The 12,839-nt window shown below is 34.8% G+C and overlaps 1 protein-coding gene across 4 annotated transcripts in view; it reads left to right on the plus strand.

Moving 5' to 3' along the window:
* The window catches only part of LOC150097387 (spectrin beta chain-like), a 795,721-nt gene that overhangs the window by 209,609 nt on the left and 573,273 nt on the right, over nucleotides 1-12,839 (plus strand). For all 4 annotated transcript variants that reach the window (XM_090407783.1, XM_090407784.1, XM_090407785.1 and 1 more), the window contains exons 8-11: nucleotides 10,604-10,791; nucleotides 11,666-11,848; nucleotides 12,021-12,278; nucleotides 12,379-12,517. In XM_090407783.1, the coding sequence (XP_090263909.1) occupies nucleotides 10,604-10,791; nucleotides 11,666-11,848; nucleotides 12,021-12,278; nucleotides 12,379-12,517 (768 nt within the window). The remainder of the gene's footprint in view (nucleotides 1-10,603; nucleotides 10,792-11,665; nucleotides 11,849-12,020; nucleotides 12,279-12,378; nucleotides 12,518-12,839) is intronic.

Here is a 12,839-nt window from a genome sequence, read left to right on the forward strand (position 1 = left end):
AGGAGCACTCTGGCATTAGTTGTGAAATCTAAAGACAGAAAACCATCTGCCATTATTACTTGTATAGCATATTACTGGAGAGGCTTGTCACATAATTACAAAGGGCAGAAACTAGACCATAAGATAGTAGTTTGTGAGTAATCCTCTTCCAATGCCAGAGCCAATTAAATGTCTTGGAAATGTTCTCAGTTGGTATTGATGCCCTTTGGTTAGAAGTCCTGGGGTCATATCTTCTATAGGATACAAAGAACTTTCCTTTAGAAGAGCTTTTCAGTTGAAGATGAATTAGCCTGTTTCAAATGGAGCTGACAGGTTTTTTCACTCCTGCAAAATAGACAGAATTGGTTAGAATAACACACATACAGTAGTTAACAGATATATGCTGCCCTCAACCTTAGTTGCTGTGGCCATAACTCCAAATAGCCTTTAACTTTGTGAAGGGGAAGTAAATGAGCTTCTTTAGATTGAGAGGAGCAGAATCCACACTGGGAGTTGTTTGCTGGTATACAGCTAGGCCTCTAAGTGATGCTCCAGAATTAACATTAGTTGTTGCTCATCTTCTCCATTACTTTTGAGAGAATTAAGATTAGGCTAATGAAATGATAATTTGATAGTGGATTTTTTAATACCCCAACCGGCCAGGACGTATATATACGTCCAGATAAATTTAGATACAATTCTGTAACACCTATTGAATAACATGGATAAGAAGTGCAAGTTGGTCTCACTATTTCATCCACCACCACGGCCATTAGAGAGGTTAAAGAATTGATTAAATATAGGCTTGTATCCACATTTGGGGAGAGATGAGAACCAAAGTGCATAAACTACAGAATGGGTTAGTTCCAAAGCACAAATTTTAGGCATAATTTATCAATGAATAAAACCAGAAAATTTGTTGATATGTAAGTTACTCAAGATTCTCGAGCTTCTTTGGTTTTTCTGGCTAAATACCAAAGAGGGAACCATCAGTATTCTTCATGCAGTAAAAGTCATTATGTTAAGTCATCTATCCTGGAGTTGAAGACAAGATTGATTCAATGAAGTCAGCTTTGTCTTGTTGTGTCTGTCTTTCGTCCAATCTTATATTTGTTAGCTGTTGATTGATCCCACATTCAAACACAAAGAAAATTTTTATTATACTGCGCCACTCTATGTTTGAAATTATGCAATTATAGTGAAGGAATCAAGCATCAAATAGCACTGTAGGCCGATAATTTCTTAACTATGTTTATGGTTTCTCGCAAGATTCGTATTTTAATGAGTGGTGCAATGAAACGGAAATTAGGCAAGCACAAGAATCAAGTTAAACAAGATATTTAATTCTCTCACAAAATTATTCTTACATGAGAAACAAGAACTCTATTAAGATCAATGCAATTAGAGAATGATTTATATATTCAATAAAGTATTAAGATTCTACTCAGCTAAGTGCATCATTTACTGCTAGAACTTATATATATATGACTTTCACAATTCATATCCATTAGGATTTCAACTTAGTTTCAATTTAAACAATACCAATATTCAGCAAAATATTCAAAAGTTAGTTCTCTTTAGTCTCAGTGAAATATTCGTAAACTTCAATTTATTAAGCACTTAACAAGCATCATCAATATTTATTCGAGGATTAAAATAGTTCTTAAAAGTCTCATTCTTGATTTTACATATATGTATTGAGATAACACATTCAAACACGAACTAATTCTTCAATGAAGTTTCTCACATTAATTTCACAGCGTTTTATAATATCACTCATTAAAGCTTGACTAACTGGCTCCAGCAACATGAAATTTGACCAAGTTCTCTGGACACAAGTAACATTATTACACGTTAGTTATAGAATAGATATTCTTACTGGTATGATCATCATAGCTTGCACATTATGGAAAACTCTTACAACACTTAAAAGAAAAAAAGAAGGTTGATTTAAATCACTGATATAGTGAGTAATGGTTATAACAAGGAAATTTTGTTGGTCCTGTAGTGCTCATTATTACCAAATTTGACTGTATTTCTGTCATTCCTAGGCACTCAATAATCTTCCACTATAGGCAACACAAAACTTATGGTATTCCTGAGTTCAATAACTAATTTGTTATTGAACTCAGGATTTGTTAAGACTGGAAAATGTATTTTCTTGCTCATAATAACTTATCTTACGATAAATTTCGATCATATTATTATCCTTTCACTCGGATAAATTCCTTTACTAGATGTCAGGAAACTATAAATAAATATGAGTTCGAAGTAAGATCCATTAAAATTGGAACAAGTTTCCAAATCTTTATTATGTCGTACGATCCCAGGTTAAATCACATCTCATGACCTTCCTACACTCTCTTCCATTTTTCCTCTGGCTGTTTTTTCCTATATCACCTCTCTCTCCTTCCTTTTTCCTGCCCAAACTTGTTTTTTTTTTTCCCACTCGTTCAGTTTACAACGAAAATTCTCACGTAATCGTTATACAGTTCCCCAGTGCTAAGGCACGCACCATCTAAAAATAACTTAGTTTTCTGACAGCAACCAAACAAATCGCATTAGCAGAGTCCGTTAGAATTACTTTCACTTTCCGTAACAACAAATAAAATGCATATATTACAGTTCACTTAGGATACATTTACAAGTTATATAAAGAATTTATACAGAATAAATAACAAAAAAAAATTAAAATTTTTTTATTTCAATAAAAAAATAACAGTGAGTATTTAAATTAGAATTTACTTAGGAGCAAAATTAGCTCAGGATATGGAATTCATGTTAAATCATGAATGAAATATTAATAATCATAAAATCCTTCATTCACAATTTAACAGTCTTTATGTTGTTATGATGTTTTTTCTGGTAATTGTATAAGCGAGTGAGATAGAGGAGTGGAAACCCAGAGGGGCTGAAGTTGTGCCTACTGTCCTTGGCAAGGGACACTATGCCAGTTGAGTATCAGGTAAGCTTTCTGTATTTTGCCTTTTTTGTATGTGGCTTTTTTTTTTTTTTTTTGTTGTTATTAGATAAAGTTGGATGACAACAAGGATGAGTTATTATCAAGCAGAATATATAGTTCACTCTCTTACTGTACATCACAGACTCTTAGGAATGACAGAAATACAGTCAAATTTGGTAATAATGAGCACTACAGGACCAACAAAATTTCCTTGTTATGACCATTACTCACTATATCAGTGATTTAAATCTACCTTTTTTTTTCTTAATTCAGAAAAGATTAAAAAAAAAGTATTAGAGAGAGAAAATAATATTTAAATACCTAGATATTATTTGTATGCATATCCTTGTATAAACTACAATACATTTAATATTAAACAGTTTATTTTTCAATAATTTGAAAACCATACAATTAATAATAAATATGATTTCAATTAGTATTTTTAAAAACTAACACAGTGATGCTATGCCAGTTTTTAAATTTATTCAGCCAGCCATTGTTACAAAATTATCATGTCCAAATTATGTAGTAAATTTTTCTACTTGAGCCTTCAGGATCGGGCCATCCATTAAGAATCTTTGTGTAGTGAACCATTGAAGCAGTGCTTCATCGACATTTGTGTTCTCACACTTTCTAAATTTTTTTTTGTTTCAGTTATGTTGTGTTCCAGTACCAATATGTAAACATCTTTATTCTTCCACAATGTTGATACTGTTGAAGAGGACAAAGAAAACTTTTTACACACTTCAACATTTTTTGCACCACGTTCTAACTCATAAGATAATTTTGACCTTTTTGCAAGCCAAGAAACCCTTTCTGTTAGCAGACATGATTTTGACAGAAGAGTTTGTTTTTAACTGATTTTACAGTTATGGCATTATTTTGTTAAAGTGAGGGAGGAGGGCTAGAGACTAGACACTGGAGAGGTAGGTAGTGAGGGGATCATCTCCAAGGACAAGATTAGCCTAAAAACCTGCCCATAATCTGATACAGATGGTCATAAAAGCTAAGTCACTCCTTTCATTTTTTGTCTATTACAAGAATGGGTACTCCAAGAAAGAACTACCTGAGCAATTAAAAATGTTTGCGCATAGTTACCAAAATTTGTACAGTATATCTGTGTAATATGCTCATTATATAAGTGAGGTTGCATGGGAGTATGTGTAAATTAAAATCATTATGGCATTTTTGCTCACTACAGCCATTATCTTATTTCCTTGTTCTTACAACAAAGTTTGACTATAGCTTGTTATATTGAGTAGTTTTCTATAGTGAATTTCTTTTAGTGTATTATTACATCTCTTGTGCTTTGGTCAGAACTTTTTGATAATTTATTATAATAGTGTTTACTATGACAGTATTTTCCAGTCTGTTGGGAAATAGTTGCTACCAAAGCAGTGTTGTGCAAGTTAACTGGTATTCTTCTGGACAGTTTGTTTTAAGTCATTGCTACCAAGAGGTATTTTAGCATCTCTTTTATCTGGATAAGTGAAAATATTATTATTATTATTACAAGGAAGGGGGTAGTCCTGGAAAGTTCTGATAAACATCTAGAACAAAAATAATATTTAGTTCTAGATGAAAGCTCTATCTTAAAACCTTTTAATCCCCATGTTTCATCAAATTATAACAATTTGTTCTTTTTCTTTTAGGATATATAAGAAGACATAAAATTAATTAATTTTTGTTCTAATTTTTGTATCAGAACTTTCCACACATCCCCTTCCTTGTATTATCTGAGACCTCCAGGGAGGCAAGGACTTATTGAGGGAGTCTATACATTTCCCAAACCAACTATCCCCTTAAACTCATTCACACTAGATTCACTCAAGGCAAGCCACCTCTAAAGGCAAACTATTCCACTCACTTACTCACTGTACTGAGAGAAAACCTAGCTTTTACCCCTTTCTTGACTGCAAACAAACTTAACTTCCATGGTTTCATGGATGCATCTGTGTTCTCTCCCCACTGTAACAACATGTGTTTATCTTAATTTCTATGTTTGTTATTACTAATTACTTATCCTATTAAATCTTATACTATTCATTTCTTGTTAAGTCTATTATTAAATCTTGTCGCTTACTGTGCCTTTGTAAATCTACGTTATCTCATTTAAACTTATCATCTTAACTTTGATTACTCTCTTATCTGTTTGGCTGCAAATATTGAAGCTCACGTGTGCAAATCTCACAGAACAAAGAAATCACCTCAGGCTGGAGCCAACCTCTTTGTGTGTGATCTACCAGTGTTTATTCTAAACAGAATTTTAGAAAATTTGTTTGATTTCTAGCTGCGCCACCAAAATATATGGATGGGAGGTGAATCTCCCTCCAAAGAAAAACACGGAACCTTCCTCTCTCAATTACAAATAAATCTAGCAGTTTAACCCTTGTAATATACAGTCTTGGAAATATCTATCTTAAGGCACACAGATTTGAGTTTAATGAGTAGTGCATTGGAAATATGAATCAGGCAGGTTATTTAAACAAGAATTTATTCATCACTAATAACATGTACAAAGGGTCAATTATAAGTTCCAAATAGATTTAGCTTCTATGCTTCAAATAACAACTCAAAATTACATTTACATTTAATCCCTCAACATAATTACTTCTAGTAGGACCACGTGTCTAAAACAATAACCTAGATGTTCTTAAATCATCCTCTGATAAACATTTGCAAGTTTATGCAATAGCTACAACACTAAACACAAGATTATCTAAATCTATAAACTAGGCTTTCTCTCACATAAGATAAAACAATTCAAATATCAGCATTAGGCCTAAAGTCCTCGAGTATCCTATCTAAACAAAACCCTTAAACACCGTCACAATCCTTTTCTCAAGTTAAACAATGGAAAGATCTTACTTGAACATAAATCTGGACTTCTCTGAATGATCGTTGAAATCATCTCTTTCGGTTACCGTTCGTCTTTAGCACTGAACTCGGGTACCTTTTCTGGGGCTTGTGAGATCCCTCTTTATTATCAGCGAACATCAGGAACTAGGTGGCATGTAAACACGGCATCAAATTTCTTTTAAACCTGCTAATATTAGTCATGTCGCTCTCTTGGCATTTTCTGTCTGGAATGCAGGACTCTGATGGCGATTACAAATCATCTCCCCCAATGTTAGCAAAGCTCCGCTGCCATCACGCACATCGTAATCTGCGGTCGGAACTCCGCGTGACTTCGTAACCTCTCGCTGACCCAAGAATGGGACCAGCACCGCATGCATGACTAGCGAGATGAATAACCCGAAAGAGAAAAGCCCTGATCCGCCACAGCAACCCTCTATTTATATGGCTCCGATGACCTTGGGTTTGCTTACGTTGTCGTCCCCTGGGTATTTTGGTGTTCTGCACCCACCACCTTTTCCGGTCGTTGCATTAAGATGGGAAACCCCCGTGCAATGTTGAACTTCGTGATGGTAGTTGCCCCAGGTCATAATTTAATAACATAATTCATTTGGAATTATTGCTGACTAGAGGATTCTTTTAGACACAAATTATTTTACACTTATTTTCCTTTGTTCTAATACAAAACATTAGTAGGCTACAGTATTCAGTTATTCACAATTTATTAATTCCAATTCATTAAACATAAAATTTTACACTATTAAATCACAAGTATTTTTATTGGAATCTTGTTGTTTACCAGTAAAATCGGTATATAAGGCGTTTTGCATAAATTTCCTTGTGTACACGATTTTACACCACCTTCCTTATAACATAAAATTTTATCAGACAATATACAACCATTCGGAAGTTTATATCACCTTCTCTTTTTTCTGTTAACCGGTCTGATCCACACTCGCAAGCTGTCCTCATAATCTAAATCCCATAATCCTGATATAATCTTTGTAACTCTTCTTTGCACTCTTTCCACAGCTGGGAGACAAAATCTTTGCACAATAGTCCAGGTGCTTATAAAGAGGAAAAAGGAGCACTTTTTCCTTCTTCCCATTCATTGCTGACATTTTTACCATTCGTTACCTGGTACCATGGGACCAAAGGTACCAGTTGAAATTATGATCAATTTAGGAGAATAGATCATAATTTCGCTTTATAGTTCAGCATGTGTCTTATTCTAATTGGAACATCTGAAGGAAGCACGGCATGATCACTATCATCAACTAAAATAGTCATATTCTTAAGAGATATCTTCTGACACTATGAACAAGCCTAACACCCCCACCCCTTGACCTCAAGTTCCTTCACATGAAAGTTGTCTTGCAACAATGCAATAAATTTCTCTTCATTCTTATCATGAGATTTCTCTTCCACCCAATCAATGTTTGGATAATTAAAGTCACCCATAATGATCACTTGTTTAGTATTCATGAGGCTAAATTGGTGATTCATTTTACCATCCTCCTGCAACTGAGCCTCTGGATATTTCATTCTGTTAGCCTCCACTTCACATCTGATAGCCTCAAACTCATTGCTGCATGGGACATTATTACCATCGTTGTTTTCTTACGTTTTTACCCTAACTAGACTCAAGTCATCTGATATCATTAGTAGTACTCCCCCTCCTTGATTCTGATAGCCAGGTTTTACTAATGCCAACAATCTTAGGCCACAAGATATTCAATAAAGCAATGAACATCAGAAACAGAAGGGGTCAACCCTTTGTTTTTGATGCTCCTGGCATTAGTATATAGACATAACAAATTGCTACTTGGCCTATTCTTATAATTTGATATGTGCAATCTGTTTAGCCTGTTGTAGAACTTTCTCTTTTCCCTCCCTAGACATACTCAGAAGGTCTGAACCCAAAGCATATATTTCCATCCCTTCGCTATTTGCATAACCATGTTCAAAGCCATTCATATCTTTATCACATTTGCATACTATAGCTGAACTTTCACTCACATTTTCCTATTCCTCCTTTCACTCTCTGCATTATGTCTCATCCCAATAAGTAATTTTTCCACGCTCCTGATATAGTTCGCCCACCATTTCCAGGTCCCTGCTTCGCATCTTTCCAAGAATAGTCGATTCATGCTGAAGGGGAGAAAAAAATGAAGGACGTCCGAATTGGTCGCCAACACGCAAAATCACATGCTTTATAGGTAAAATTTTCCAACTGTTATACAAGCAACATAGTTAACTACAATAATCATAAAAGAGAAGTTAATTTTCCGACTGGTAATAATAAACAACTCATCCCACTATACGGACTGATTACCCTATTATCGGAATGGATTCTTCTTTTTCTGAGATGCGCAGAAGTGTCGAGGGACCTCAAATCGGTGGGCGAACTATACAAATGAATTCAAGAAATGTTCAAATTTCACAAGAAAAATACAAGAAAAATGATATTTTGAGTGGTTAATTGTAGAAATTCAAGCTTTTATGGATAAAAATTCAGAAGATGAGAGTGATTAATCAGAATTTTGAAAGCAATAGAAACACCAAAGAATGCAACAGAAAGAAACAAGGAAACTGAGCCATGGGGGATCAAAAAGAGTGGAGGTGTAGGTTTGTCATCTCTGCACAGAATGTAAGAGTACACTAAATCACAAATACTATCCTTGTGGTGGAGAAAATCAGAATGCACAATGGTAGCTGTGGTTGTAAGTTGAGGTTTTGATGAGAAATTGGTTATATCTGGATATTTTTGGTTTGGATTTTTATTAATTTTTTTTTTTTTTAATATAGGAATCTATCAATTATTTTTTGTTACTGTAGAATAGGGACATACATTGCTGAGTTATAATTGTGGACATCCCTCATACAAAGTGTGCAGTATCCTAGCTATAATGTAGTTTGAGTGGTGCTAATTACCAGTACACTTGAAATTTTGGTCACCATCAGTCAGAGTGAATGGCAGCAGGATTACATTAGCTAGTTGTCTAGCCTCCTGATGCATTACTATCAGATTAAGGTGCTATGTACTATCTGGTGCTTGGCTTATGGAACCACTTTACTGCCTCAAATTGAAGAGACTCTGGGTCTCCACAGTATGATTGACATGCCTTTGAAAGGTCTGCATGGCAAGTAGGTAATAAGAGGGAGGAAGCTTTAATATTCTTAGGCATTGCCCTGTAAAGTAACCATGTTATCAAACACTTCATGCTCTAGTAAGCAAGGTGATGTGTCATCAATTATTTGCATTTCTTCCAACTAAAGGAGGTCCTTTATGCCATCAAAACTCACCAGGGTCTCCAGAGTTCTGTTTGTGAAAATAAGCCTCATCAGTAGGAAGATTTAGTTAGTATGTCTAAGAAAAGGCTAAATGTTGCACATCACTTCCAATATTGTTCCAAGAGGAGTAAGAGAGAGCATGTATTCACATGCTCTTTCTTAAATACATTTTGAGTTCATCCAAAAATGCACTTCATAGGGGGAGGTAAAAATATATATTTATAAATCAACCACTGTTATATATAAAGGAAGACACACTAGCTAGTGTCTCCCTATCCTAGACACTAGCTAGCTACATGGCTACTGAATGGTTCATTATCTTCTTTTGTTTATAGGAAATCTACATACACACACACTGGAAGATAATTGCATAAGCAGTCATAATATTATTAATTTTGGAAGTATAGCATCCTCAGAATACTTAAACACCATGCCCTTTGTTCTACTGAGCCAGCTCTTGCAAAAGGATAGCTGAAGTCCTTTATAAGTATAATCTTTGCACCACTTTTAAATCACACATCCAGCCAGCAGACTTCATCTGTTTTACAAAAGATCAGCTTTATCCTCTTTCCCATTCTGGAGTATATAAATTTCTATATTTCTGCTACACAACCAACTTTGGACACTTGTAGATATGTGAACATCTGCTTTGAATGCAAAGACTGCATTCATGACTTGATATGGTAAGTTAGCACTGGTAGACTGTGCTCTGGATACCCTTCACAGGATTAAATGAAAGAAGACAGTCTTTGTAGCAACTTTTTTTTTTGAATCAGCATTAATTATGAAACATTCTCCTAACTTCATTAATTTGCCAAAGATGTGGGAAAAAATAGTCATTCTAAGCCCACATTTAATCTGAGTTCTCAGAATTAACTTCATTTTCATTTGGCTTCTAGAGGGCACCTTAATTGGATATTAGGTACAATTTAAATCATTTCTTCATCTACCCATTGAATGCTGTCTGTTCTGTTGTAATTTGTGTTTTGTACATGATCCTTAGAATTCCAGTGAAATTAGTAGTAACTGAAATTATTTATTTTATTTTTTTGGTGGTGTTTATACAATGAAGTACTGCTATGAATAATGGCCAGTACCTTAGCCTGTCATTACATATAGTATGTTTGAAAATTATTATTATTATTTGACACCTCTAGGGAGTCCAAAGACTCATCAAGGCAGGGCACCTACTCTACAGCTCTGTCTCCACCACTCAATCCACCAACGCCATCTACCGCCGACCACCACCACTAGTAATTTCACAGACAATTGCAAACATCCATGCCCACGACGGGATTTGAACCCACAGCCTTTTGGTTGGAGAGTGGATACGCTAACCACTCAGCCAGCCAGGCTGGCCGAGTGGCTTTCTGAATTGCTTAGATAGCTGGTTTTGCTTTGTACAAAAATTGCATAGTATTGTTTTCAAATTTAAAATAATTCTCCTTTGTCTAGTTGCAGAGAGGTTTTGTTTTGCTTTGATGTGTAATTTATTAATGTTTTGTTAATTAGGTTGTTGGACAGGCAATGGAAAATGACCAGATGATTGAAGAATATGAGACCTTAACCTCAGAATTGTTACTATGGATAGAACAGACAATACTTGCTTTGTCAGACAGAAATTTTGTTAATTCACTTATTGGAGTACAACAACAGTTAGCTGCTTTCAGTACATATCGAACAGTAGAAAAGCCTCCCAAGTAAGTATTGTTTTCTTATTTAATTGAGTTGTAAATAATATTCAATAATTGTACAGTGAGAATGCCTTTGAAAGTTAGTTTGTTGTATTTCATTTATGGAATACAATTTATTATCTTATTTAAATACTGAAATTTCAGGAAAAACATGTTGGTTTAGGTATACATTTATTTTTACATTTGCTTAAAATTTTAAAAACATATGAAAAGAATCTTATCTTGAAAAAAAAAGTTACCAATAATAATTAACAAGACTTTTATAAATAAATAATTTAAAATATTTTTCGATAGGGGGCTCTGGCGCCTACGATGCCCAACCCCCGAGTTCCGGACTGGTAGGCTAGTTCTCCTTGAATTTTGAAGACTTGACACTCAGGGTAGCCCCCGTGAGTGTCGAATCTTCAAAAGTGGTCCCCCCCCCCCCCCCCCCCCCCGAGTTCCTGACTGGCAGACCGGTTCTCCTTAAATTCAGATGGCTCGAATTTTGAAAACTTGGAAGGGGATTCTATCCCCCCCGGCGCCTGCAGTGCCCCCCCCCCCCCCAGTTGTTGCTCACTGGTAGGCCAGTTCTCCTTGAATTCAAATGGCTCAAAAGGGGAAAGGGGTACCCCCCAGTGCCCAACCCTCCAAGTTCCAGACTGGTAGGCTGGTTCACCTTGAATTCTGATGACGCGAAAGGGGGATCCCCCCCCCCCCCCCCAAGTTGCTTACTGGTAGGCTAGTTCTCCTTGAATTTTGAAGACTCGACACTCGGGTAGCTCCTGAGTTTCATAAAGTTTCAAAATAACTTGATAAAAACGTTACAGAAAAAGGCTTATCATTTTATATTATAGAGTAGATTTTTTTTATTTAGTCAATTTAATTTTTATTCTTTCAGGTTTGTTGAAAAAGGTGATTTGGAGGTACTTCTGTTTACTGTACAAAGTAAAATGAGGGCTAACAATCAGAAACCATATTTACCAAAAGAAGGCAAAATGATATCTGATATAAATAAGGCTTGGGAAAGATTAGAAAAGTCAGAACATGAAAGAGAATTGGCATTACGTGAAGAACTAATTAGGTAAGATAGCTGTTCAATTTCAAAAAAATTTTGTAATTGTGTGTCTGCACTCTTCATAAAATTTACTGCTCACCACTAATACTTCATACTGAATATTATTTTTTAAGAATTATTCATTGAGAAAAAATACTAATGTTACATAATTTTTTTTTTTTTTTTTTTTTTTTTCAAGGCAAGAAAAATTGGAGCAGCTTGCAGCTCAGTTTGATCGTAAAGCAGGCATGCGTGAAACATGGCTTAGTGAAAACCAGCGATTAGTGTCTCAAGACAATTTTGGTTCTGATTTGGCCTCTGTGGAAGCAGCAGCTAAGAAACATGAAGCAATAGAAACTGATATTTATGCATATGAAGAAAGAGTTCAAGCAGTAGTAGCAGTTGCCCAAGATTTAGAAACTGAAAACTATCATGATATTGAAAGGATAAATGCAAGGTTTGTGAGGGATACAATAATTATTTTTTACATGTAATTAATTACATAAAGTTCTTTATGTAATAACTTAATATTAAAATGTGAAATATTTTTCTTTTAGGAAAGACAATGTATTAAGATTGTGGAATTATCTGTTGGAATTGCTTCGTGCCAGACGTAGTAGACTAGAGTTTTCACTAGCTTTACAGCAGAATTTCCAGGAAATGATATATATTTTGGATTGTATGGAGGAGATAAAGGTAATGAAAAAACTAATGAAACAAAATTTTTTGATGCTATTTGAATATTAATTGGTGTACAATCTTTTATAACAGAGGTTATTAATTTTGTTTATATAATTAACACATTTTTTTTCCACATCAGATAGTTTTCACAAACTCTTTATCCACCTGCAGTATTATCATATTTACTCGAATACTCGCTTTCACGTATATCTCACACCCACGATTTTAGTTTATGAAAAAAGAAATTAAAGAGGTTCGCATATACCTCGCACATGGAAAAAGTTTAAAACTTTAAGACATAGATAGTGAATGTTATGGCAGTTTCAGATATTTTGGA

The sequence above is a fragment of the Typopeltis vanoorti genome, chromosome 17 (assembly GCF_054136105.1).
Source record: "Typopeltis vanoorti isolate ZY-2024b chromosome 17, IOZ_Tvanoo_1.0, whole genome shotgun sequence".
Lineage (NCBI taxonomy): Eukaryota > Metazoa > Arthropoda > Arachnida > Uropygi > Thelyphonidae > Typopeltis > Typopeltis vanoorti.